This window comes from Biomphalaria glabrata, chromosome 17 (assembly GCF_947242115.1).
Source record: "Biomphalaria glabrata chromosome 17, xgBioGlab47.1, whole genome shotgun sequence".
Taxonomy (NCBI): Eukaryota; Metazoa; Mollusca; class Gastropoda; family Planorbidae; genus Biomphalaria; species Biomphalaria glabrata.
The window spans coordinates 12,416,636-12,443,261 of record NC_074727.1 but is presented as its reverse complement, the minus strand read 5'-3'; the positions used below and the strand labels follow the sequence as shown (position 1 = coordinate 12,443,261).

The 26,626-nt window shown below is 35.7% G+C and overlaps 2 protein-coding genes across 8 annotated transcripts in view; both read right to left on the bottom strand.

Annotated features, from left to right (window-relative positions):
• The window catches only part of LOC129923762 (uncharacterized), a 45,786-nt gene extending 42,458 nt beyond the window's left edge, over window positions 1-3,328 (bottom strand). Inside the window, exons 1-2 of one of the 7 annotated variants that reach the window (XM_056016294.1) lie at window positions 3,254-3,328; window positions 2,389-2,486 (exon numbers count right to left, since the gene is read on the bottom strand). In XM_056016294.1, coding sequence (XP_055872269.1) covers window positions 2,389-2,486; window positions 3,254-3,255 — 100 coding nt within the window. In that variant the 5' untranslated portion in view covers window positions 3,256-3,328. Of the gene's footprint in view, window positions 1-2,388; window positions 2,647-3,253 lie in introns of those variants that run through there. The other 6 variants (XM_056016297.1, XM_056016298.1, XM_056016296.1 and 3 more) reach the window with 6 other exon arrangements.
• Window positions 3,329-14,950: 11,622 nt separating this feature from the next.
• On the bottom strand, window positions 14,951-25,386 carry LOC106071474 (adhesion G-protein coupled receptor G6-like). The gene is made up of 6 exons (XM_013231586.2): window positions 25,249-25,386; window positions 21,409-21,575; window positions 21,149-21,257; window positions 19,592-19,725; window positions 18,528-18,683; window positions 14,951-18,261 (listed from the first exon to the last, which is right to left on the bottom strand). The coding sequence occupies exons 2-6, from the start codon at window positions 21,470-21,472 to the stop codon at window positions 17,876-17,878; spliced, it is 849 nt and encodes a 282-aa protein (XP_013087040.2). The 5' UTR covers window positions 21,473-21,575; window positions 25,249-25,386; the 3' UTR covers window positions 14,951-17,875.
• Between the last annotated feature and the right edge of the window lie 1,240 nt (window positions 25,387-26,626).

The window sequence follows — 26,626 nt, the reverse complement described above, 5'->3', positions numbered from 1 at the left end:
CTGACGAATGCACCTCAGTCGAGGGCATCGATAAGATGCATGAGAGACATGTCCTAACTTGTCTTTATTTATCCGCAGCCTCCCTCAGGTGTCTGCCTATTTACCTGCCTATTGCCTAGTTATTGGATCAACGATCTATTTACCTGCAGTTGTGCTTAGTGCTATTCAGCGCTGCACTTGCCTATTTATTTATTGGATCAACGATCTATTTATCTGCATTTGTGCTTAGTGCTATTCAGCACTACACTTGCCTACTGAGATCTACTCAACTCTACCACTTGGCGCTATCGGCATTGCCCGCCTACTCGACAGCCCACCTGTCAAGCTATTAGGTGCGACGTCCCTATAGATTCAGATCTGTGTGAGACGTCATAGCTACGCCAACCCTCTGCAACTCACTGGACTTATCCTGTCAACTACGCTGCCCACGGCAGATCAGCTCTGCCCGCAGTAACCTTGTGCCAACGGTAGCCGGCCACCCGCCCTACTGTGCCCACTACAGATATTAGATTTTGGGGATTGAGACTCCACAAGAACTATATCACCGGCGTCCCTCTATCCGCTAGAGCGCCACCTCCAGCTGCAGAACCTCAAGCCAGGACACAGCCAGCTGCGACATCAACGGGAATACCAGCTAAGTCAGAGTGACATACTCTTATTAGGTGCAAGAGTGATGATTAAACATAGAATATACTAGAGATAGATGCAAACCCTCCCCCTTTTTATCCTTATATGTATATTTATGTAAATAAATATTCTTTATTTTAACTTTTGTATCTATCTTTCATTGCTTTGTCTCGTTGCGTGTCTGCTCCCGATTTATATGCTGATAGGTTGGTGTGTGATAGCTTTAAAAATAATCATTCCCTAGACATAAAACGCGCCAAACACACATCACATTTCCCCACCTGTCACAGCCAGTTAGGACAAAAAGGCGGCTCTTTCGGGGGACACCTCGGTAACGCCGTCCTCCTTTAAGATTGCTAAAAAAAAACAAGATTACAAAGACAGTTTGTGTGGAAACACAAACTCAAAATCGGCCCCCGAAGTGGTCCACCCAGTCAGGCTTCAATATTTTCATAAAGAACATCCAAATGAAATTATATCAAAGACAAATGAGAGATAGGAATGGAGAAAGAAGGTTGACAGATCTTGTGTAGTGCCCCAACGGTACAGCGGATCAAAGGATAGGTGCAAGTGAATGCAAAGTTAGATGTGAACCTGGCCTAACTAGTTTCCCTTTTAGACCTTGTGGTCTATAGGGCAGATGAAGTAAAGTTCATCTGTTTTTTGTGGCCTACGGTTAACGAGGGTGTCATGTAGACAGCACAACGACCAACCGCCTTTACTTTTCCCCAACTAATATCAGGTACCCATTGGAGCTGGGTGGACTCAGAGGCGCCTAAGGATTCCGAAGTTGAAAATCCCAGTCTTCACCAGGATTCGAACCCGGGGACGCCGGTTCAGAAGCCAAGCGCTTTACCGCTCAGCTACCGCGCCTCTCCTGGCCTAACTGAAGTCTTATATTGATGTAATTGTTTTGAAAAGGCACAATCTCTTATTAAGATGCTTAAATAAAAAAAAAGTTTACGAAAATGACATTTACAAGATTACTATTTGTTTTAATTTAGGTTTAACTTATAATGCATACTAATTAGCTTTTTCTCTTTAAAAAACTGCTTGCATAATTGATTTTAAAAATTAGATTTTTCGCTTTCAGAAAATAAAAAGGAGCCGTTGCATCAGAACTTTGAATAGTCTAAAATATTGTGATGTCGGATTTTCAATATCTTTTCTAGTTTACGAGATCTAAACGGGACGGACGGTCAGACGGACAGACGGACAGACGGACAGACATTTCGCACAAAACTAATAGCGTCTTTTCCCCTTTCGGGGGCCGCTAAAAAGAAGGAATGATGCATTCTCCTTAAAGAATTTAATAGACTGTTTAAGAGACATGACATGTCATGGGTCTAATTCACAGTCTTAGTCTCGTTCCTTTTTACAAAGCATATATCATCTCTCTCTCCGTTGTGTGTCTGGAACAACATTCTGTACTTTTCACAGTCTGTGACCAAGTTGAAGCTGTGCACAATTATTCATTGTCCCTAACGAGACATGAATAAATACAAAAATAATTAATTAATTTGTGTAATTATTTATTTGTTGCTTTTTATTGAGAAAAAAGGAAATAAATCGTACAGTATTGAGATATCTGGCTGTAAATGTACTGTTATTTCCCTAGCATTTAAAAAAAATTTTTACTTGTTAAATGCAAATATTGCTGTTTGTTGTAAATTATGTTAAGTGCTCTGTGTATAAAGTATTCAGAAACAACAACTAAGCTTAAAAACATTATTATAAGTATAATAGAAGTAAACCATTTACCATCAAGCTGTACCGGTAAAGCTGTTGTAGAACTAGTCCAGTAGAGCAAAATTAATGTTGTTATTGTTATTAGGATCATCTTGTTATTGAAACCTCTCCTTTCAATAGAATACAAACAAATTGCATTGAATCCAGTCCACCTTTCTGATGTAGACCTAATCGTCACATGTAATGTACGGGGGGAAACTGGTGTGAACATATATTTCATTTGATATATCGTTATAATGTTTTCTTAAGTGTAATGCACACATTATAAGACTATTTTGCGCAAGGATAATGAAGATATATAATAATAACAATAATTATTATTATTAATTTTGATTTGAAACGAAGGTAATAATTTTAGGAATCATGTCTAGGACTGTTTATGGCAGTGAAAAGATTACTTTTAATTTTCAGAGTCGTTCAGATACGTACAAGTTTGTTCATTTATTTTGGAAACGTACAAGTTTGTTCATTTATTTTGGTTTTAAATTATAATTTATATCATTTCCTTTCAATTTAGGTTGAATCTTTCTAACAAAATAAAATTTAAAAAAAACAATTAATGATGATTGATGTCCTATTCCAATAAAAAATGTAAAAAGAAACTTATGTTTATAAAGTTTGTAACAAGATTGTTTTTTTAATTCATAAAATGTATTTAGACTTCACAATTGTCTGTTCATATTTCCAACACGAATTAAAACAATAAATATCGCCGGTTGGCGTCAAATAACATAAAGGTATGGGGCCGGAAAAAACGAAAAAAAAAAGGTATGAAGCCTCAAAATGAGGCGAAAGCCTCCTCCCCCCCCCCCCACACACACACCTAAAAAATAATAGGCATAAGCCAACAAAAAAAAAAAGCATTTAAAAAAAGTACATGTACACTGTGTGTCCAAAGTTTGGAAATCAAAGTCAGCACCAAATGAAGATTCAATGAACAGGAAGATTGGCTGTGTTTGGTTTATATAGGCTAGGCCCTCTTGAACTTTTTAACTGTTGAAGTGTGACAGTAGTCAGACTTAAATGAAAGTATGTCATTCAGTTGGGTTTTTTTTTAAATAAGGCTGGGTGGGGGAGGGCTGGGGATAAGAAACTGAACCGTGACATTTGGAGGTGTCGCTCAATGAAATGAGAACTAATAATTGTGGCTGAGGAAAGGTCAGGGTTCGAACCTTCGAAAAAAAATTGGGAATTTCAATTTCGGGAGTTCACCCAAGTCTAATCGAATCCTGACTTTAGTTGGGAAAAAATCAAAGGCTGTTTGGTCGTTGTGCTGGCCACGTGACACCCCGTTAACCGCCGGCCATAAAAACAGATGACCAGTACATCATCTGCCCTATAGATCGCAAGGTCTGGAAGGGAATTTTTTCAAGAGTCGACTATGCTTTAAAGTAAGATCTAGTCTAGTCCTTACACCTTTCTTCTATCTCAAAATCGTTAAGTTCATCATTTGTTCATTAAATCATTCAACAAGCTAAATGAAAGATTTTGCCTCTGTTCTGTTTAACCATCATGTGTTGTTTTTCAATGCATGTAAGATTCCTATTTCTTGAAGAAATGACTCTTAGAAATAAATTATCTTTGAAAAGTCATAACTTATTTAAAAGGGGGTATAGTTTTAGCATCTGAATAACTTTAATCTTTGCCAACTCGCTTTTTTTTTCAAAGATTTAATCTAGATTCTAGATGGTAGATATACTGGATATATATGCTTTTCATCTAATATTTCTCTGATCTTAGTATTTTTACCGTCAAACCAGTCCTGATGCTTTCTCTCCATAGGTCCGAGTATTCTTATAGCTGTCCTATGGATAGCTTCATTGAAAAATTTAAAGCTTTTGTCTACATTGGATTCAACTAAAAGGGTGGACAAAAGAATAGTTTATGTGTCTCACAGTTAAAATAGGACTTGCTTTTTGAAAGACCGTTCCAGCTTTCCAATCCAACATATAAAACTCTGATATGCAACTCCATTGCTTGTGATAACACTGCCTAAATAGGTTAACATTTCTATTTGTTCAAGATCTGTATTACCAATGTTGATAAAGGTACTGGGAAACCTGCACGCCTGCACCCAATTTGCACAACTTTGAGGGCGTCTTTATTCGTCCTATCCTGTATACATTTAATTGTATTTCAAAGTAATGCTATGTCGTCTGCAAAATCCCACTCGATTTGGTTTAAGCCATGGGAACCCGAGTGCAGCCTGTTTAATGTATTTCTATGACATCGTCGATGTCAGCAAGAAATGAGGATAGATAAACCCTATCTCATATTCATCTCGATGTGGAAGAATTCCAACGTCAGTTGTGACACACCAGCTTGATTTGTTTTAGGTATGTCGCTGAATCTGGACAAATTGTTGCTAGATGCCTTATTCTCTTACTATTTTCCAAAATGACTCCGATAGACGCTATCAAACATTTTTTAATCTACAAAACTGATCAACATCTTTTGTTGTTTTGCAGGACGTAAACCTGTATTGTGTTTGATTTGTCTTTTCGGAAAAAGCTGAGAAACACTGGTATAACTTAAAACCTATTCCGAAAGGAGCTCTTACAAAGTCTTTGGGACGGATGTTCAACTCAATGTTTCTCAAATCATTTATTGTACATTTTAAAAGTATGTAATCACTTTTGATAAAATGTAAAAAAATAATAATAATAATTTTAAAATAGAATCGAAAACCATTTTCGGGTGTAACCAATCAATTCATTAGCTTACAGTTTTAGTGTTCAACATAAAGAAAAAAATAGATGTTTGTTTTTTAAAGGGAGGGGGGTGACACCCTGAGCTTACCACACAGGGTGACACCAACCCTAGTAAACGCCACTGTACACATCTATAGACACATCTCCACCAGCCAACTATACAGACACGCAGGGCCAGACTTAGGCCACTGCAACCTATGCGGCCGCAGTGGACCCCGCACTTATTCTAGGTGTAAAATATTAAATTAAACCATTATAACTGAAATTATTAAAATCTCCTGAAAATAGACGAAATTGTCATCTTTAAGGCATCTTCTTCCAAATACCGCCAAAACCCGGGTAGAAATTTTAGCTTATCTGTCCACTAATGAAAGATAAACTGCTTTCCTAAACTACTTTGCTGCACTTTGCTGAATATTTTTAACAATACCCGCAACTGTGGCATCTGGTGAAAGAAGCTTCTCGCGCCTTAAACTAATCAAGAATTACTTGAGGTCAACAATTACCGAAGATAGATTGAACAGTTCTCAATTCTTGCTACTGAACCTGATCTAAGAAGAAATCAGAATTTTTGATGATATAATGTATGATACACCCAAGGCTCGTTAAGTAAAGTAAATTTGACCGGGATTGTATACTTAGTAAAGATTAAAGAATTAATAAAATGTAATGAAAAATGTATCTTCTAATACAAAGTCTTAATTTTCACTTATTATCCTTATCCCTACCTAGTCTGGGCCCCGCGCAATTCGTTTCGCATAGGGCCCCACGATTGTTAGTGCCGGGCCTGCAGACACGAATACTGACACATCTTCAGATATGTATACAGACACATCAATAAACACATCTAAAGACACGAATAGAGACACATCTATGTCTACAGACATATCTTAACACATACTACAGACACATCTACATCTGCAGACTCATCTACATAAACATCTACATCTACAGACACATCTACATAAACATCTACATCTACAGACACATCTACATAAACATCTACATCTACAGACACATCTACATAAACATCTACATCTACAGACATATCTACATAAACATCTACATCTACAGACACATCTAAATAAACATCTACATCTACAGACATATCAAAAGACACACGTTCAGAAAAATCTACAAACACATATACATCTACAAACATATCGAAAGACAGACACATATACATCTACAAACGCATCTACAGACACATCTACAGACACACCTACAGACACATCTACAGACATGGTTGGTGTTTTTGTTTTTCTGTTCACCTTATGAACTTATTTTCATGACCATTCGTTCATGTCAGTTTATTGTGCTGTTCAAGTTTTTATTTTTGAACGTAATCACACCGTGGAAGCTTGCACGCGTAGATATCAAGCTTAATTGATCCCTGGTTGTCTTCATTCGTGGAAACTAGAAATCTACTTGTTTTGATGTGATGCGAATATTTGTTATGTCTAGGGCTGTCATCTAGTGCCCCCATTTCTGTAAAAAATGAAAGTTCATTGCTCGGGCATTGACCTCGTTTTTCTATCCTTTGAAGATTTTTGTGAAATATATAAAAACTGTTTAAATTAATACAAACATTAACAAGCAAGTGACCTAGTTCTTAAGCTATATCAGATGGTATATAGGCCTACGTGTTGTCCTATGTGCATTTAAAGGTTGTCAGGGCCAGGATAAGATGCTAGTGTCAGCCTAAGATGTCAACGGCAGGGTCAGAGTCATGTCTCGCGTGAGAGCGTCAGGTCTCGCGTGAGAGCGTCGGGTCCCGCGTGATATTGAAAAAAATGCCGTTATTCAAACTATGCTTTATATATTCACTGGTTTACGCATTCTAAGTTTAGATTTTAGATGTAAATATGTAAATGGCTACCTGGTCATGTGGTACGCGCTTTGGACTGTCATCGCGATGGTCCCGAGTTCGAATCATGTCCGCTGTCTTCCCCTGCCGTACTGCAGGACGAAAATTTATTCCATTTTGAAATATTGTCCGAAACTCAGAAGACAAATAGTATCCGTTGCCTTCGTTTCGACCTGCCCATTTTTCAAGAAAGTATATTCAAAGTATTACTTAATATTTGGTTAACTAATGGAGATTGCAAGCCCTTAGTGTATATCTGGGAGGCGCGGTAGCTGAGTCGTAAAGTGCCTGCCTTCCGAACCAATGGGTCCCAGGTTCGCATCCAGGTGAAGACTATGATTTTTAATTTCGGGTTCTTTAGGGCGCCTCTGAGACCACCCAGCCTTAATTGGTACCTGAACTGAGTTGAGGAAAAGTAATGGTCGTTGTGCTGGCCACCTGAAACCCTCGTTAATCGTGGGCCATAGAAACAGATGACCTTTACATTATCTGCCCTAGATCACAAGGTCTGAAAGGGGAACTTAACTTTTTACTCTTGTTATGTATATACGAATCGATTAAATAAAATGTTATTCTTTGTGCGTTAAATTATTCTACATATTCATTTCTTGTGAAAGTTATATCGCTATATTACCGCCACATGATACGGCTGCATTCTTTTCATCTTCAGTACTAAAAATGCACTAGATGACTTGGTTTGACTACATACCAGAAATACCTTACGTCCCAGACGGACAGTCTCCAGGGAACAGGAATTAGTTCCAAACTACCATGGGCTTCTCATGTAGTCCCTGTGTTGACTCTTTTGTGGACAGCTTTACGTGGAAGACGTAATGGAAGGGGTAAACACCAGAGATTTCAAGATATTCTCAAGAGCTTTCTCGAGGAATAACTGGGAAGAACTAGCTCATGATCGTGGCGTGGAGCTGTAGTATGTATCGGGAGTTTGGAGATAAGAATGGATGGCTGCCTGGTCGTGCGGTTTGCGCGCTGGACTGTCGTTTGAATTTATCGATGGTCCAGGGTTCAAACCTTGCCCGCTCCCATCCCCCGTCGTCCTGCGGGAGGTTTGGACTAGGAAGTAAACTATCTTCAACTCTGAAGGAACATCCGAAACATGTAAAACATTTATTAACAAACAAACAAAAAGAAAATAAAAAAGGTTTACTGACAGCAAAACAAAAAGAAAATAAAAAAGGTTTACTGACAGCAAAACAAAAAGAAAATAAAAAAGGTTTACTGACAGCAAAACAAAAAGAAAATAAAAAAGGTTTACTGACAGCAAAACAAAAAGAAAATAAAAAAGGTTTACTGACAGCAAAACAAAAAGAAAATAAAAAAGGTTTACTGACAGCAAAACAAAAAGAAAATAAAAAAGGTTTACTGACAGCAAAACAAAAAGAAAATAAAAAAGGTTTACTGACAGCAAAACAAAAAGACAAGGCAAAAAAAAAAAAAAAGAGCAAAAGCACACAACACTGAAGTGGGCCCGTCCCTTGTGTAATCGAGACCAAGCGTTAGAGAAGGCCTCAACACTGACCTGCAATGTCGCAACCTGTGGGCAGTGGAGAAACCAATAGCTCGTTGTCACGTCGTACAGTCCTGTGAAGATCGAGACTTCATCATCGAGTTGGTAAGTAAAGAAATTTTGACCCAAGGGAGGAGCTTTCAGTTTGTAGAGATTATTTAGGATAACACGATCTGATCTTCTGAGAGAACTACATTTTATATTTGTTTTCAGTTTGTCGAGTGGAATAGATTCAATAGAATGTAATAAAAATATATTCCCCACCTCTGTTCTGAGGCATTGTCGTCTGTGTGAAATAGGCCGGAAAGTTAAAGTGCCTTGACCTCTTTTTCACCCTAGAGACTGGCAGATGTTGTTTTTTTTTTTTTTTAAAGATGTTTCTTGAAAAACTTTAGTTTGATGTTGGTGTTGATGTTAAGTACCGTGACTGTGGCGTGACTTCACGGCCTCTGGGTGTGTATTGACACGAGGAAGGACAAAGAAGAATGTTCGCTTTTGTATTAAAGTAGTCTACCACAATTAGAACACCTATTCTTTGTAATTACCTTCGTCTCCATTTTGTTTTCTTTGATACATTTGAACTTTCAATGACCTACATTGTGACGTTTCTGAAACTATGGGGTGCGCTTCCCTGGGCACGGGTGTACGTGCAGTTAAAATGGCTGAATGGGGGGTGAAAAAAAGTTGGAACTGTTTTGTGGAAATAAATCTATATTGTAAAAACGACATTAATTCTAATGATAAATAAGGACGTAATCATCTTCTTTTTTGAAGTAACGTCTGTATTATATAAGATAAGATAAGATAAGCTAAATAATTACAATTAAGTGAAGTAGTTTCATCTTCCATGTAGAACCCTTAAAACTATTGTGAGCTTGCGCTCCCAGAGCTAGTTTTATATGCAATTTTAGCTATTTTTAGCGGCCCCGAAAGGGGAAAAGACGCTATTAGTTTTGTGCGAAATGTCTGTCCGTCTGTGCGTCTGACCGTCTGTCCGTCTGTCCGTCCGTCCCGTTTAGATCTCGTAAACTAGAAAAGATATTGAAAATCCGACATCACAATATTTTAGACCATTCAAAGTTCTGATGCAACGGCTACTTTTTTTTTCTGAAAGCGAAAAATCTAATTTTTAAAATTAGTTATGCAAGCAGTTTTTTAAAGAGAAAAAGCTAATTAGTATGCATTATAAGTTAGACCTAAATTAAAACGAATAGTAATCTTGTAAACTTCATTTTCCTGAACTTTGTCTTCATTGCGTTATGTTTTTTTTTTTTTTTTTTTTTTTTTTTTTTGTGAGCATTTGAATAAGAGATTGGACCTTTTCAAAACAATTACATCAATTATAAGACTTCAGTTATGCCAGGAGAGGCGCGGTGGCTGAGCGGTAAAGCGCTTGGCTTCTGAACCGGCGTCCCCGGGTTCGAATCCTGGTGAAGACTGGGATTTTCAACTTCGGAATCCTTAGGAGCCTCTGAGTCCACCCAGCTCCAATGGATACCTGATATTAGTTGGGGAAAAGTAAAGGCGGTTGGTCGTTGTGCTGGCTACATGACACCCTCATTAACCGTAGGCCACAAAAACAGATGAACTTTACTTCATCTGTCTTATAGACCACAAGGTCTGAAAGGGGAACTAGTTAGGCCAGGTTCACATCTAACTTTGCATTCACTTGCACCTATCCTTTGATCTGCTGTACCGTTGGGGCACTACACAAGATCTGTCAACCTTCTTTCTCCATTCTTATCTCTCATTTGTCTATGATATAATTTCATCTGGATGTTCTTTCTGAAAATATTGATGCCTGCCTGGGTGGACCACTTCGGGGGCCGATTTTGAGTTTGTGTTTCCACACAAACTGTCTTTGTAATCTTGTTTAAATGTATTTTTTTTGTTGTATAGGTTAGAGCTATTTTTATATATTTTATTTTTATATGTTAGTGTCAGATTTTATAATTGTACTCCCGCGTATTTTTATATAGGTTAGTGCGGGATAGTATAAAAAGTGATGTACTACATGCTGTCTTAAAACAGTTCAGTGTACAGTTGACCAGTGGTCAGTATAGTATGTCTGTGTGACAGCTGAAGATCTTTGAGGTCTGTCGTCTAATTATATTTTTATTCCTGTACCTGGGACGGCCTGTAAGTGTAAAAATATTTTATATTTTCTTTTCCTAGATCTATGTCACACTGTGTAAATATGCTAGATATATATATGTTAATTTAGTTTTTTGGAATATTTTTTTAAAAGAGTTGACAGCTGTTCGCAACATGCTGTATTGAAGATGGCGGCGTCCATCAGTCCTAATAGAATATAATATAGTTTTGCATTTATGTATTGCAGGCTATTGTTACTGCTTTTAGCTGCTGCAATTACACTGCTGCTTTTAGCTGCTGCAATTACTCTGCTGAAATAGCTGCTGCTTATAACTGCTGTTGTAGATCTATTCTAATTCTAGGGAATCTAGTGTTATGTTGTTTCTGCTATTGATAGTTTTGTTATTGTTTCTGTAGATCTATTCTAGATCTAATCTAGGGAAGCTAGTGTTATTTTGTTTCTGTAGTGTTGCCTTATTAGTGGTTTAGTTATAAGTTATAGTCTGTTTCTGTTCTTAGTGAATACTAATAGTAAGCGTACTAAGGCTAAGATGTTCTTGTTTTAGTTTTAGTGTTATGGGTTGATTATAGTAGTAGAATATTGTAGATCTAGACTAGTTTATTGTACTTGTTTGTCGATCTAGGTCTAGGGTAGTAGTTGTAGTGATTTAGTTAGATAGTTGGTTTGGTTAGTTTGTTAGTGTTAGTAGTTGTGTAGATTTAGAGGGTTTTAGTTTGTTGATGGGTTCAGTAGTAGTGATTAGTCAAGTTAGTGTATATATTATATTTTATTATTGATTTATTTTTGTATGTAAATAAAGTTTCTTTTTGTTTTATTTATCGTAAACTAAAGTTTGTTATCTTGTTTTCATTTAGTTAAGTTAGTATAGTTAGTTGTCTGGTTACTTAGGTGACTCTAGCCCCTTGGTCACCATACCGAGGTGCACAGATTGAACCCACCCAGTAGCGCAAACATCTGCCTACTGTTGGTAAATTTTAATGTTGAGCAGAGAATAGGTCCTCTCCCACTCGCGCCTGCCTGACCTGCTCACACTATTTTCGTGAGAGGCGTCTACAAGATCAAATCAGAACGTAGCCATGTCATTCTACAATCTGTTCGTTATTCTTAGGGCAGAGCGGTCAAACTTCTCCCGAGTCACGTACTGTCGTTCTGTTGTCGTCTTTTGTCCGCTACAAATGTCTTGCTTAACATGAGGATAATCTTCGTACAATCATTACTAGCATGCATGCGCCAACTTCACCTATCCCTTAGTCTGTTAGACCAATTGGAGCACCACACAAGATCTGTCAACCGTCTTTCTCCTCTCCTCTCTGTCATTCGCCTTGGATAGAACCACTTTCAATAACAGGCCCTTCCATTCTTTAATGTTGTCTTCCCATTGCTTTTTCTGTCTCTCTCTTATTCTTTTTCCTGGTACTGTTCCCTGTAGGAAGGTCTTTATAAGCCCTTGAAGACTTTGTAATATGTCCATAGAGTTTTAGTTTCCTTTTATTTATTTTTTTTACAATATTTAGCAGGTCATCATGAGGTCCAATCGCTCTAGTTACTCTTGTCTCTAATTTCTTCGTTTGTGATGCGGTCTTTAAATGTCATACCTAGGTTCCTTCTGTAGCATCTCAATTCCACTGCTAGGATCCTCCTCTCTAGCTCTGCAGTCCGCCTCCAAGACTCGCTAGCATTTAAGAATGACCAGAGAGCGCTTCAGTCTGTGCCTCAAAGGTTTCTTACAGTATCGATTTGTTCTGCTCCTTGTTAATTTACCATATACCTACACTCTTATTATCAGGAGAAATAGTGCGTTGTAGATGCCAGGAGAATGAGTTACTGAAGCTCAACGCAAGAAAACGCTTAAAGCAGGGGATCCTCCATGAGTGATGTCGACGCGAAAATAAATTTGTTTATCTTGGGGGTGCTGATATAAAATTTGAGAGACACTGCTCTAATGGCATAAAGATAGTAAACAGATGTATTTAAATTGCTGATATTTGAATTTCTGTTCTTGTTGTTTATCTCCTATTTTTTTTTTATTGAGGTCTGACCTATATAGGATCTCGAGGGTATGTAATATGTTCAAAAGAAGTTGTTTCAATTTTCTGCTGTTTGATATGTATTGGAGCGTGTGAGCTTACCGCTGACTAAAAAGTATAGAAAACCGTAGGTCTTGGTGTGTACAGCTCATCTGTTTCAACAACAATCTTCTACTTTGAAGGTAGTTTTAATTTTTTTTAGAGACTACAACAATGTAGCTAAATATATATGCTGGAGTAGGGGAGATGATGCAAGTATTGAAGTGACAGTGTTACCAATGGCCGAACTACGTCTTAAGGACCATATTCGACCCATAACACAGTACTATCGGCAGGGCCGGATTTAAATAAGTGGAGGCCCCTACCCTTTAGTAAAAATCCACTTATTAATTTAAAAAAAAGGGATTAATGTCTAAAAAAATGCCATATTCTAATACTTGTAAATCAATTTTTAAATTAATTTTCCTTTCTTAAAAACAACTATTTAATATGCATATTTTTCATACCAGAAGTATAATTTTTTTTTTAGGATTATGCAATGTGGTCAATCCGAAGTGTATTATGATCCCAATTACATTACCGAAGGAAATAAATTTTATAACGACAGTGTTCTAAACTGAAAGGTTTACAGTATTTTCGTAAAAAATGTTTATAAAAAAGATATATTTTCTGACCCGTCGAAATATGGATTTTTTTTTTCTCTTTTGTGGAGACTCCTTTTTGTGGAGTCTCCTGGGCAGTAGTTCCGCCTGTCCTCCGTTATATCCGGCCCTGACTATCCAGCCCTTAACATAGTACTATTCGGTCCGTAACACGGTACTATAAGCCCGCGATGCAGTACTATTCGGCCTCTTGAAATTATTTCTTTCCACAGTGCATAATGGAGCCGCGAGCCTCGGTACCATTGGAGTCGTCAATTGTTAATTTGGGACAAGAGAGCAAGGTTTAGAACTAGGTCAGGGGTGGGCAAACTTTTTCTATTGAGGGCCAAATTTTTAAAAAATATTGGGAATGGGCGGGCGCACATATATGATTCTTTTTAAAATACCCATTTAGTTTAGAAATTAAAAAAATAGAAAGTTATAAGCTTTAAATCCATTTTATTATTTATTTCAAGTTTTTACAAATTCAAATAAGGTGCTATTTTATAATTTTAGACGAATTTCTATAAAGATCAGGAAATGGATAGGGATGTTAAAGCTTCCGACGTTTTCAATGTAAAAACTATGTTTCCATTTTTTTTAGAATGTATTTGATGTGTCTCTGAAGCATACACAAAATAAACTCACTAATTAAATACTTCATTGTGATAGAGTAATCATTTTGTGTATGTAGGCCTACAAAAAAAAATTTGTTATTAATATAAATCCTTTTTTTGGGGGGTAGGGGGTCGACGGGTACTCAGCGTTACAAAAATTCTAGAAGGGGTAAGCATAGGTCAAAAGTTTGGGAAACGCTGCTCTAAAAGAGGGAGGGGGAGGTGTTAAAAAGATCTTGCGAATTATCCGTGACATTTTACCGGTAGAAGCAGAAGGATAAACCAGTAGAAATAAGTTTTTAAAAATTATCTCCCGCCACTAAATAATAAGTTGTTTCCCCTGTCTTCATGCGGACATTGAAATGTTACTTCCCTTAATAATCGTGCCATTAAACTAGAGAATGACAAAGTAGAGGTGCTATCTGATAAAACGCTGCATTCCAATGGTGACAGTCATCTAAGATCACTGTGTCTATCCTAACAACTCCCTCCTCCCTTTTCTACAGAAAAAACAATTATTTCCCGTCCAAGTCACCGCCCATTACAATTGCAAAAGCGGCTTTTTACACATCAACAACAATATATGGGAACACTTGTCCACATCAAGGCAGCTTCATGGTTTATCTTCAAGATGGTCAAAGAGTGGACTTCAACGTTTAACAAGGCTCAATTCACGTGACACTTTTCTTCATCATGGCATTGATTCATTCAGTTCATGGCTGCCTGGTCGTGCGGTTTGCGCGCTGGACTGTCGTTCAGATTTATCGATGATCCCGGGTTCAAACACTGCCCGTTCCCATCCCCTGTCGTCCTGCGGGAGGTTTGGACTAGGAAGTAATTATCTTTAACTCTGAAGGAACATCCGAAACATGTAAAACATTTTACAAACACAGTTTATCAAGTATCAAAGTCTTTAGTTACACTATAGTTCATCTTGCAATATGATTCATACCGTATCTGCTTAGTAAGTTTTGACAGAAGGTAGAGGGGAGGGAGGGCGTCATGTTATGGAAAGTAAAAGCTTATGAAAGTAGCCACATGTGGAAGAATAGTAATAATCCAGTCAGTATTTGTGTGTGTTCACTTTTATTTGTTGCAATTCCTATAGTTACATATTTACATGAATGTTAGGAACATTTTTTTTACATTTATTCTTTACATTTTTGTACACACACTAAAAGAATATAAATACTTTTGAGATATTTTCTTCTTACATACTCTATACATTAGTGGCTTATAATAAACAATGTTTACAAAAAGTGATCAGTATATATAGTCAACTAAAAATGCTCTATAAAACTTAGAACCAATGCTAGAGAAAAACTTAGAACAATGCTAGAAGATGCCACTTGAAAGAAAACAGAACAAGACTAGAACTAAGTTACAAAAATAAATGAGGTTTATCACTAAGTAACATTTTAAGTTAATAACAGACCTTATAATTTATAAACATTTCAGAACTTATAATTGATATAAAGTAGTTCCAATAATTATCCACAAATTACTTCTCATGTAACCTACAAATAAAGAACAATAACCTATTAAAACACTCAGAAAAAGAGAAGGATAAATACACAGCCTTTTTTTTGCACACTCATCAACTTTCACAAGTCGAGTTCAAAACATTATTAAATATATGTTTTTAAATGGCAGCTCATGTGAACTCAAATGTTACCAAGTCAGACTTTTTTTTTACTTGCTCACACAGTTGATTCACAGGGCTGACTCACACAGCTGACTCTATTAAGTAAATTCACCAAAAAAGAAAGATAAAAGAAAAAAAAGGAAAGTACCCTCTTACAGACATTCATATCTATGGGACAGATGAAAAATAGGTCATCCGATTCTGCTGTCAACAGTTAACTAGCGAGAGTGTCATGTGGTCAGCAAAACAACCAACTGCCTTTACTTTCCTTAACTAATGTCAGGTACCCATTAGAGATAGGTAAAACTCAGGGGTGTCCGAAAATTCTGAAATTCAAAATACACTGAGCTTTGAACCCGAGAACCCTTGGTTCATAAGAAGAGCAGTTTTCCACTCAGTCACCATGACCCAAGAAAAAAAGAGTGGGCCTCTTTTAGTTCTAACAAAGTTTTTAAAAAGATGTTTTGTTAAAGTCAGATGTATAATTTCAATGTAAATGTAATATGATATAATTGAATTAGTAATTATGCTCTAGGTGTTACACTAGACTTTCACACACATACATTAATACATGAACAGATACATGTAGGTAGCACTATTATTATCAATGACAGTGTTTACTTGCACAGAAAAACAAAATGGAATGTCTTCATCAATAACAATTATAAAAAAAGGTTTAAAATAAAATATTTCCACAAGAATGTTAGTACTTGTAAAATATATAACAGACACAACCGAACTGTGGCACTTACAGTTTCAGAGGAGAAAATTTGACTCTACAAGATGACAATCAATGTTTGTAAAATTTGAATGTAGATGTGAAACATAATTTTAAAAAAAAAAAAAAAATGTTATCATTCATAAAAAAAATTATTAAAAAATACAAATTAAATAATAATTTTATTTTCAAAAAACTCCCATAAAAATGTTTTGAAAACTTAAAAATTACAAGTTACACAACAAATTTTTAACAGTTGCACTAGCTTTAAAGTACAAATGCTACTAAGTAAAGGTTTTAAAAAAAAAACAACTAAATAATTTTCTTATTGCATCAAGTAGAAAAGTTATAGTTAATGGCACATTGGTTGAATCTATACTAATTATATCATATATACAAATATTAAAACATGTTAGATAAAAAAAATATTTTACATGTGTTAAAACTGACAAGAATAGATTTTTACACAAATCCATCGAGATGCAGTCAAAACTAAAAAGAAAACTTGGGAAACTTTTAGAAATAGTGGATGAATCAAAGAATACAGCTGAGTTTGTAAACAAAACTTCTTAGAAGCAAAGAACTGAAAAGTGTCAGGATCAAATTTGAGATTTTGGGTGTTAGTAAGCATCCTTTTTTTTTTAGTGTTATTAACCAAATTAGTCCGATTAGCAACAAAATCCTCAGATAAGCTGCTTGATAACCTCTTGCACAAGTCAAAGTTGCTACTGTTTTGGGAGAAAATCTTTGTTATTAATTTTAATGTCAAGTAAAACAGTAGCTCCCTTTTTTCACAAATTGGTCCATATTCTTCCTTTTGTAATAACAAAGCAAGACAATCAGTAGTTCATTCACCATACATCATAGCTGATAGAGGAAAATTGGTTTGAGTGCTGGGGGAAATCTCAACAGCCTTCAGAATCAGAAAGAATATGATTGGCTTTTGACTGGGCCTCTCTAAACGCTGTTATAGCCCATTTCAGGATGGGCTATTGTCCCATTGGTATCTTATTTGCATAGTTCAGGGTTTGATGCAAAGTACTCTCGCTGGAGGGAGGATATGAAATCAAAATAGAAGAGATCAAAAGATTGGAGATACAGAAAAGAAGTAAGACACAAGAAGAAAACCAATAACTTGAGAATTAAAAAAAATAATAATAATTTGTCAATAAAAAAAAAAGTCACAAAACAATTTTCCAAAGACGAGTTACCCTATATTTTCCTTAGCCCAAAGGGCTCTCAGAACTGCAATGGTATGTGTGTACAATGAACACACATACAGGAATGAATTATATACTGGCATATGATATGTTTTAGATCTTTGTATAATAACATGTGTAAAAAAGGAATAAATCCTAAATTCAATCATGTCTATATATGTATATATATATCATCTATATATATACAATTACAAATGAAATATGCACAAATCTGAAGCATTTTAACATATGAAAAGACATCTGTATGCCTTGAAAGACAACAAGTTTAACACCACCACTCTAACTGAAACATGCTTCAAAATTTCTAATAAGAAGATTAAACTTTGTAAAAGTATATAACATATTTGGTTTCAAAATTATCACTCACATTGCCTGCCATACTTCTATCCAAGAATCATACATACTGACATCATGTGTTGCTTTCATCCCTTCTGTCTTCTGAAACCATTTCCTTGATGACCTGCTCATAGGGTGGGGGCTGTGGCGGCAGGTTGCTATACTCAAGAGAGTCATAGGCTGGTGGGGGAAAATTATGCTGTATACCATATGACGTTTCACCTGGCGAGACGAGCCCTAGCTGAGCATGATGAAAACTGTAGTCAGAGTAAGCCCTGTTGTCATTTTGGGTAAGCTGTACCCCTTGGCCTTGATTGGGATCAGTATTTCTGGTGTGTTTTTGTCTATAGAGTTTAAACATTTTCCAAGAGAAAGGGATTGTTAATACTATGAGCAATACACCAACAGGTATACAGATGGCTAATATGATGGTGGTACTTGAGTCCAACTCATCACCTCCTGCAATAGATAAATTACTTTTGTTACTTCCAATGATAATTAATCATTTAAGCACTAAACATAATTCCTCACATTTGTTCAATCAATTTATTAATAAGCCAAAGACTAGGTTTATTATTATCCTAAATAATGTTTTATGCAATGCTTAAAGTAGATCTATTTTTTCAATTATTAACTTTAAGAAAATAAAAATTTTAACAATTACTACATATTGTATGAAAAAAAAAAAAAAGAAAGAAACCCAGAGAACACATAAAGTTGCATACGTTCTTCAACTGCTTGGTAGGAAGCTGAAAACCCACTGAACTCAGCTGCAACATTAGATGTAAATTGTACTGTCATCTTTTGTCCTGTGCTTTCATAGATCTGACCACTTTGTGAACCACAAAAACGCCCAATGAAATCACGATCTCCATATTTCCCTGAAATAGAAGTATTAAATTTATAATGTATAACCAAAATGTGAACATTTATCAAATGTAAAATTCAAGATTATATTTTTTGCACTGAAAAGAAAATAGATATTTTAAAACTAACATTTAGAATGTTACATTAAATAAAAAAAAAAAAGGCCTTACATGAAATTAAATGTAATTATATGAAATGGCTGTGTTTGCACAAGATGCTGGAAAATATGCAGGACGCTAATGAACTCATCCTTATCTTCAGAATCGAAGACATTGACATTTTATATATATTTATAGCTTTTATATAGCACTACTTTCATGCTTATAGCATGCTCAGAGCGCTTTGGTCAATCTCATTTGTGGACCAGTGGGGGGGGGGTATCTAGGATTAGGTTTTCCGTGCTGCCTTTAGGTGCTCAGTAAACACAACCCTGCCTGAGTCGGGTGTCGAACCTCGAGCCCCCTTCTAGGTAGCCAAGCCAAGCCAAGTTCAAGCTCACTTAGCCTCTCGACCACGCTTATTATGAAATTAGGAAATATCCACAAATAATAGCAGCTTTACCCTTTCAAAGGGCTGCTAAAAATACATATATTGATTCACACCATATCAAAACTATCTATTGCTAAAAGATTTTAGCATCTATGGATGTGGAAGTCTCCAGTGATTGCTAAAAAGAAAAAAATAAACAGAGGAAAAGGCACAGAGCAAAGAATAATTGCTGAAAAATACGTTTTTAAAAAAAATTTATAAAAAATAAATAGCTGTAATAACAAGTATATTTTGAGAAAGTAATTTTTGTAAATGTAAGAAAAAAAAAAGTTCATCTCTGGCATTTGTATTGTACAGGCTAAAAACATTAAACAAGTTGAAAAAATAAACCGATTAAAATTCCACATTAAGTTAATTAATGATGAAAACTTACAGTCAAAGATGTCAACATAGTCCATGCTACATTCCCCTCTAATATCAATATCCTGTAGATTGGATGATGTGATTTTTAACTTTACCACAGAGCCTGAAATACCAGTTTCAATGTCCCATTCACAGTTCTGATTTCTGCAATTTGTAAAATTTATAACAGTGAAAAACATCCTGGATACAAAATGTACATTTACTGAAACACACAAGTCATAACATCCTAATTATAAAAAAATAAGTTTTTTTTAAATGAAACCCTGCAGTCAACCAAATTAAAATTCTAAATTATTCATCAATGGCTGTGAAATTTTCAGCCATCTTCCTGAATTTTGCTAGTGTTTCTGTGTGTCAAAATCATTCTTTGAAAAAGTGTGCTCTATTCAGCCAATCTTGCTTTCCTTCCAGCTATTGATCTACATGTGAAATTTCATGAGGGCATATTTGTCTGTGTAATTTAATTTTGTAGAAATTTTAGTGAACAATCCAGCTAAGGTACTTTTTACTGATTAATGAAATTGTAACAAATGTAACAATGTTATAAGTGCTTAAAGGAGGTGTGGTAGCAGAGTGGTAAAGCACTTGGGTTCCAGGTTCAGGTGAAAACTAAAGGGCACATCATGAGTTCACTCAGCTTTAATCAGTTCAGGAAAAGTTTGGTCATCATGCTGGCCACATGACACCCTGATTAACAGTGAAAAATAGAAACAAATGACTTTTGCATCTTCTGTCCTATAGACCTCATGGTCTGGATGGGGAACTTTACTTTTTACTTTACATTTTTTAATAAGTGCTTAATAGCAATTCTTTGTAAGAAAAAAAAAAAGCATTTGGTAGGGAATAAGAAAATGTACTGTGTGGACCGCGGTGACACACATCCATACTTGTTATACCTGACTTAACCAACTATTAGTAATAAAAATTACTTTAATCTAATATAGAATCAATCACATTAAGATTAAATGGATATTTTACAGAATGTTTCTTTTAAAGAATAAAAATTATGAACATATAGTTCTGATTACAATTAGAAGTAACTGGCTTTTTATTATAATGTCTGTACAATATAAGTCTGTTACATTTTAAAGTTACATTAAATACAATGTTTCAATATTGCTAAATCTGTTATATATGTGCCTAATTCAGCACCTGCTATGATAGATTGAACAAAAGGAATTTTTAATTAGATTAATAATGAAAGCAAAAACTTAGTTGAACAACTAAACAGTCCAAAGAGTGATATTTCTTCTTGTTTTTTTTATGTACCAAGACTTCTCAAACATATAAATTTTCTACATAAACTATTCATCAATAATTTGGGTTCCATGACAAGTGGGTCATAGAAAATTGATATAAATATATATTTTTTGTCATCAGTAGTAACTGAAAATAGAAACCAAACAGGATTTAGCAACATTCTACTAGTCTGTGAACCTATTATAGTCAAACCACTTGTTGGTGTACAATGAACAGGTTGTCTGTAAAACATTTGTTTAGGCCTATGGTCAGAACAAATTGTCACAACTGTCAGTGAAAAAAATTGATCCAAACAAATGGTACTTACGGTGGATATTTATTTCCAGCCAATGGATATACGATGGTACCAAGCCTTGTTCCATCTGTCATTAAAGTTTTAGGGCTCAAAAAGTCTTTACAGGTAAACTGACCCAATACTGTCAGATAAAATGATACAGTTATTTTTCTAGTTATTAATATCAACAGAGAACAAATGTACAGGTTTGATGCATTATTTAGTAGTAATTATAAAAATAATGATGGTTATGTGTTGACTAGAATATTGATAACCAAGCTTCAACTACTAACCACTTGTGCTGACAAATGTGGTTATAAAAATGGCAGTCCAAAGATATTGATGTCTGCTCAGCATTTTCTTATGTTCAAAACAGGTGTGAAACAAAACTTTCTTCTCTGCCAAAGATAGAAATGGCTACTAGTCACTGCTGCATCTCTGTTCATTTAGACGAACACACCTAGATGAAAGCAAAAAGTTTTAAATAAAGCATATATATTTGTATGTTAAATAGGTATTAAATATTTACTTATAGTTCTAAATAATTAAATTATTAATAATATATTCATTTTGTGTTTTCTTAAAATTTGACAATTTTATAGAATACATCAAATCAACAATATTAAGACTTTGTCAAGCCTAATTTATTCCAGCTCTTGAAGCTGTGATCAAAATTTCGTCAGCTAGAGTGGGGGTTTACCAGTGGTCTACATAGAAGGAATGCTAACAAATTCCCAGTAGTGTGCGGTCTTTAGCAGCTTAGACCTACAAGCAAAAATGACTGGAAGTTGACACCATGAAATATGGTGTGCTCCAAGCCAGTAATGGTCCCAGACATTGAGGAATCTTCTGACAGGGATGAAGACCTCCTGGTCCACACCTTTCCACTGAGAGAACTCTTTTCTCAGTAGTCAGAAAATGCAGTTACACCAAACCAACAACTGAACTAATTCAACTAGATTTAGATCTGTGGAAGAGCCTATGATGATTAAATCTACAAGATCTATGAGTAGAAATGTATGACTCATGAGTTGTACTAGTTTAGTGAAAACCTTCCAAAATAGAACCATCCCACCAGACTTTTAACCAGGATTAGGGACATGGAACATCAGAGCCCTTTCATCTTTAAAGTGGGCAACTTGGAGGAGATATGCACTGATGATACTCAGTTAACCTGGAACTTCAATCTGGTACTTGATATGGACATTAGGGCTAGAAAAATGTGTAGGGGGTGGGGGCAGAGGCGTAGCTAGCACTGTGTGGGTGGTGCTGGCCACATGAGGGATCCAGTTGAGGACAAACTTTCTCAGTAAAAACTACACATTGTACTTCCATGAACAAAACAAACTTTTTTTTTATTTTGCAACTTTATTTATCTCCTAAGTTAAATTAAATGTAAGCTGTAGACCAGTTTAAATCAAATTTACTAGATGTGTTTAAATATCTGAAGGCAACGCACTTTTACACTTTCTTCTGAGGCCCATGGTACATATTGTTACTTTATTGTTCAATGCACTAGTTTTATATGAGGAGCAGAGTTATGATGTTGGGTTTTTTTTTTCATTACTAATTAGTTAATTGTAATACTGGAATGTAAACTAAGAATCAGTATATGGAAAGGTGAACAAGCTTTCAAATGTTTGTTTCTTAAGGCAAATGTCAAACTGCGACAAAGTTCTGAATTTTTATTTGGCTTCCTCTGCATACTCTTCTCCACAAGATCAATTACTTCATCAACATTTGAATTCAACAATGGATTCAATGAAAGGTGAAGGCTATCATTGAAAATTGAAACAATGAGACCATAAAGGCTTGGAAGGAACTTAAAGTTTGTCTGCGAGAAGGGAACAGTATTGACAGTTAGGCTCAGGATTGAATTGAACAAGATCGAAAAATAGGGAGATTATCTGAAGAGTGTCTTGGCTATCATTCGTTTGCTTTCAAAGCAGAATCTGCCTCTAGGTTGACAAAGCAAAAGAGTTAAAGAAGAAATGAAAAGAGAAAATCAAGGTAATATCGTAAAGCATCATCATCATCATCATCAAACTCCATTTGAGTGAGGGCTTGAGAGGGTCAAATCCGCTCTTGCAAAAGCCCTGGACAGAAACCATGCTGTCTTAAATAGTGTATGCATGTCACCATACAGGTAAAAAATTTTTGGTTTCCAAGACCTGTCAAGATGGAGATTAGCAGGTCTGGGCAGTCAAAAAAAAATTTGAGACACGGTTTCCTCTTCTTCCCTGCAGTGGGGGCACCGTGAATCAAAATTTGGCCAAAGCCGTGAGAAATATGAGCCAACAGGACAGTGACCTGCCCTGCACTAATAGCTTGCTCAGGTTTGGACAGCCTCCACCACTGGGAAGTGCGGTCAGGGCGCCTCATGAGCTCCCAGACTCCACTGGCTTTTTGGGACTTGTTCAAGCACTCAAACCACTTAAAGCATAATTACTATCCAAGTACTATTTACTCCTGAGTGAACATGTGCTTTGTACCAAGCTTAGTTCAAGACCAAATACGTAAATGTGCACACAAATACAAAACGAATTTATTGTAATACTGGATGATCATGAAAATAAACCATATTATAGCAAGTTAAACAATCAAACATTTCTTTATTATTTTCACCACACACCTGACATCTCAAAGCATGATGAAACTTTCAAATTTTAGTGTTCATTGTCATGAATATGGATTTGGTACAGGTTCACAAATCTTTCATCGACATTAAGGACAAGAATGCCACTGGAATCGCTTCAAAGATTTTTGGAAAAACTACGTCCAGATGTTTTAGAGATAATGGACTTTAGAGGTCAAGGCCATTATAATGCTGCGGTCATGAAAAGTCAACACTATGGTGTCCAGAAGCGTCACCTAAAAGTCAATCCTAAAGCCTGCCTGCTTAAACTATTCTCTTGGCAAAAATTAACCTTCAAATCAGTATAATTTTTCTGTAAATCGGACCGTTTTCTTTCCCTTTCTCAACTTCAACACACCTCTTGGATTTTTTTTTTGGTCCTGTATGAGGCTCCCACCAATCTTATCTTATCTTATATAACACAGACGTTATTTCAAAAACAAAGATGATTACGTCCTTTGTGTCATGCATCTAGTCATGCATGTTAACTAGTGAAGGCCCTAGACAGCTGCCTAGTTTACATAGGCCTACCTAAGTAGTAAGCCTTAGGCCAGACCAGTGTATATCTATACTCTATAATAGACACTTCTACTTCTATACTCTATAATAGACTATAGAATTAGAATAAGTAGCATAGTTGTAATAGTAGTATGAATTATAAATAGACTTTATCAATTAGATCAATTCAAATCAAGTGATAATTTTAGTATTTAAAGATCTAGTCTAAGTCTAGATTAGAAACTATATAACTTAGGACTTAGTACAAGTATTGTAACTTGATCTTATCTTATATAATACAGACGTTACTTCAAAAAAGAAGATGATTACGTCCTATGCATCATGCATTTAGTCATACATATTAACCAATGACCTAAATTTTGCAAAGTCTCTGGTTTCCTGGCTAGCTCAGGCAACCCATTCCATGGGTAGCGCTAGGGAAGAAGGAGCATTTGTACACATTTGTCCTAAACCTAGCATATATATCATTATCTGGAACAAGGAATACAATGTGCCTTTATCTTTGAGTCTTTCTGAGTATTTTATTAAATTTTGTTTCTGTATTTGAAGATTAATCATTATGGTTCAGTGGTTTATGTATAATTGCTACTTTACTTTTAATTAGTCATAGGCCTATCTATATATATATTTATTTATTTATAATATATATATAATTATATATAGTTATTATAATCTACTATTACTATAGTGAGTAAAGTAACTATAGACTATATTATAGAAAATAATCTAATCACTCTAGATGTATTGACTAGATCAGTATACGTATATTACATATATGACGTCTGAGATGTCCTAGGCTATGTCTATACTCTAGTCTATACTGTATCATAAGTATGACTAACTCACTGTTAACTGTTTACAGTAAGTTACTAGTCTAGTAGTGTAGTAGTATAATAACTAGATCTAGATCTAAGTTCCATGTAAAGTAAAAGTTCAGTAAGATAGAGTCTAATATGTACTATTATAGTATTATAATTACCACATCGAGTCTTCTAGATCTAAGACTAAGTCAATACATAGACTCTAGTACATAGATCTAGAAATAATCTAGATCTGGATGATCTTGATTCTAAATCTACGCTTTCTCCTGTATAGTCTACCTCAGAGTACCTGACCTAGATCTATAGATAAAGTTACATTTTAAAAAGTTCAGTTTCCGTCTCACTGTGTCACGACCACAGACACACACACAAGATCTTTATTAAACACCAAGAGTCTATTATGTAGTCACGTAAACAAATACCCTATATAGAATCTAGATCTAGATATGTAGATATAATGTATCTTTGTGAACCAAGTGAAAAATAATTACATTTTCTTTCCAACTGTGTAAAGTTTGCCTCAAACCAATTTTTGCGTTCTTAAACTTAAGGCCCAAGTTACAATCGCCTTAACAAACGACTCCTAAACGAGGAGTTGTGTGCAGGAAAACGCTCCCAAGGAGGTCAATACAAGCGCTATAAAGACACTCACAAAAACTTCTTCAAGGAGTGCGATGTCGACATTCACGGCTGGGAAGCACTAGCTCTCGATCGCTCCTCATGGCGTGAAGCTGTGAGTCTCGGCCTCTCGATATTTGAAGCAAGAAGAGTGGCCAGGGTGAAAGAGCGCCGAACCAACAAAAAGCTGAGAGAAGAAGCGGGCCTATCTGCAACTGACCAAACCTACCCACGCCACGACTCCATAGGATATGAGAAATATGCTCATCTTCGATCACGAAGGCTAAGTGTTTTTGAAACAGTAAAGTAGGCCTACCCGTACCTCTTGCAATCCTACTTTAATTCAGACCATGCCTATTAGTCTAGATCTATAGTGGTAGGCCTACAAACTTCAGGTCATGCCTAGTGGTAGGGCTACTTGCATGATCTTCTATTTTCCACAAATGGATGTCTCGATTTTCACATTTTTCTTCTAAATCTTTTCCATCCAAGTTTATCTCTAGATGATAGTGCACCCTCTAGAAAGGGAAGTATAACTAAAAAAAAACTTAATAAAATAAAATAAAACTATCTTATCTTCTTATCTTATATAATACAGACGTTACTTCAAAAAAGAAGATGATAACGTCCTACGCGTCATGCATTTAGTCATGCATATTAACCAATGACTTAAATTCTGCCAAGTCACTGGTTTTCCTGGCTAGCTCAGGCAACCCATGCCATGCTCTAATAGCACTAGGGAAGAAGGAGTATTTGTACAAATTTGTCCTAGCATATGGGACGAGGAATGTGCCTTTATCTTTGTGTCTTTCAGAGTATTTTATTAAGTTTTGTTTTTGTATTTGAAGATTATGGTTCAGTGTTTTATGTATTATTGCTACTTTACTTTTGAGCCTTCTGTCCTGAAGGCTTTCTAAA

Bases quoted from the DNA above. Each gene is read 5' to 3' on its own strand.
- LOC106071474 (XM_013231586.2), bottom strand. From the start codon at position 21,472: ATGCTGAGCAGACATCAATATCTTTGGACTGCCATTTTTATAACCACA. The intron at 21,258-21,408 runs GTTAGTAGTTGA...TTTATCTGACAG, and splicing joins CACATTTGTCAGCACAAGTG to TATTGGGTCAGTTTACCTGT. The intron at 18,684-19,591 runs GTAAGTTTTCAT...CTTCTATTTCAG, and splicing joins CTATGTTGACATCTTTGACT to GGAAATATGGAGATCGTGAT.